This window comes from Asparagus officinalis, chromosome 8, assembly GCF_001876935.1.
Source record: "Asparagus officinalis chromosome 8, Aspof.V1, whole genome shotgun sequence".
Taxonomy (NCBI): domain Eukaryota; kingdom Viridiplantae; phylum Streptophyta; class Magnoliopsida; order Asparagales; family Asparagaceae; genus Asparagus; species Asparagus officinalis.
In genome coordinates, this window is record NC_033801.1 from 14,764,680 (window position 1) to 14,766,020 (window position 1,341).

The following is a 1,341-nucleotide window of genomic DNA, read 5'->3' on the forward strand; positions in this document are numbered from 1 at the left end:
ATCTAACCACTCATCCATCATATCTAATAAAATATTATTTTCATCTAACAACTCATCCATCACATCTAATAAAATATTATTTTCATCCAAACATCACTCAACTCATCTCTTCTCATCATTTCAAATCACTCACATCATCCAATAAAATATTATAACAATTCACATCATCTCATTAACATTTCATTTCTTTATTTTCATCCCAAAAAGTTATGAAAACACTTTTCTTAATCTTTCTTCACATCACCCAATAATACAATGACAACTCATCTCATCTCATTTCATTTCTTATTTTTAAGAATGAACCGAACAAAAGAAAACAAGAAACTACAGGAAATAGGTTTCTTATAATTCATTTCCTTATTTTTTTTCGCCAACCGAACACTCCAAAACTAGTTTTCTTAAAAAATCACAAACATCATCCAATAATAAGGTGACAACTAACATCATTTTAATTTCATTTCTTTGATTTCCTTCTTTTTTAGCCAACCAAACACTCCAAAAACAAATCTTCATTTTAATAGTTTTCCATTTCTTTGATATCCCTTTTTTTTTAGGCAAACGAACAGGCCCTTAATCGCAAACGACTACCAAATTGAAAACCGCTCTGGTTTCTGATTAAAATAGCATATAAATAGAGGCTATTATTTCTAGGTTCAGTTGGTGAGAGAGAGAGAGAGAGAGAGAGTTCATAGCGCGACTTTGAAGACAAAGCCACTCGATCAATCAAATCAAAGTTTCAATTGCGTTGCTCGAGTACTGAGCAGCAACTTCATCCTACTTGTATGAAGAAGACTCTCATCTACAGGTACTCGGGGGGTTTTCTCCCTCACCAGCGTGCATATTACGTGTTTGATAGATTGCCAATGTGAGAGAGAAGCCTCCGAATGGGATTTGGATTAGCGATTCCCTACATCCTTGTTCTGACTGATATCTAGCAATGCTCACCAAACTCACAATACTCAAATCACTCAGCCCATTTTCATTTCACAGTAGATTCATACCAAAATCATTCTCCAGTGGGGTGGCAGCTCAAGAGCTCGACGAAGAGCCTCTGCCGTCAGAATGGTACAGGATAGCCTACGGAAAGCTAATCAAACTGACCCATGTTCTGAAAAACATCGAACAAGTCAACGGAAGAACTACAAACACGATCGACGGCTCAACCATTACTGATGACTACATCATCGGCCAAATGCAATCATTCAATTCCCTCGCCAAATCATTCATTGGGTCACCCTCAATGCAATCGATTCACGGAGATTTTTTCGTCAAAGGAAGCGAAAGAAGCAGCCTTACGTTGAATTCCCTCACCAAAGTCTGCAATTTCCTCAGCATTTCAGC

At 37.0% G+C, this 1,341-nt stretch overlaps 1 protein-coding gene across 1 annotated transcript in view; it reads left to right on the top strand.

Moving 5' to 3' along the window:
* LOC109820899 overlaps positions 603–1,341 on the top strand; it is a 3,246-nt gene continuing 2,507 nt past the window's right edge. Inside the window, exon 1 of the mRNA XM_020387094.1 lies at positions 603–1,337. Within this exon, the coding sequence (XP_020242683.1) occupies positions 938–1,337 (400 nt within the window). The 5' untranslated portion in view covers positions 603–937. The remainder of the gene's footprint in view (positions 1,338–1,341) is intronic.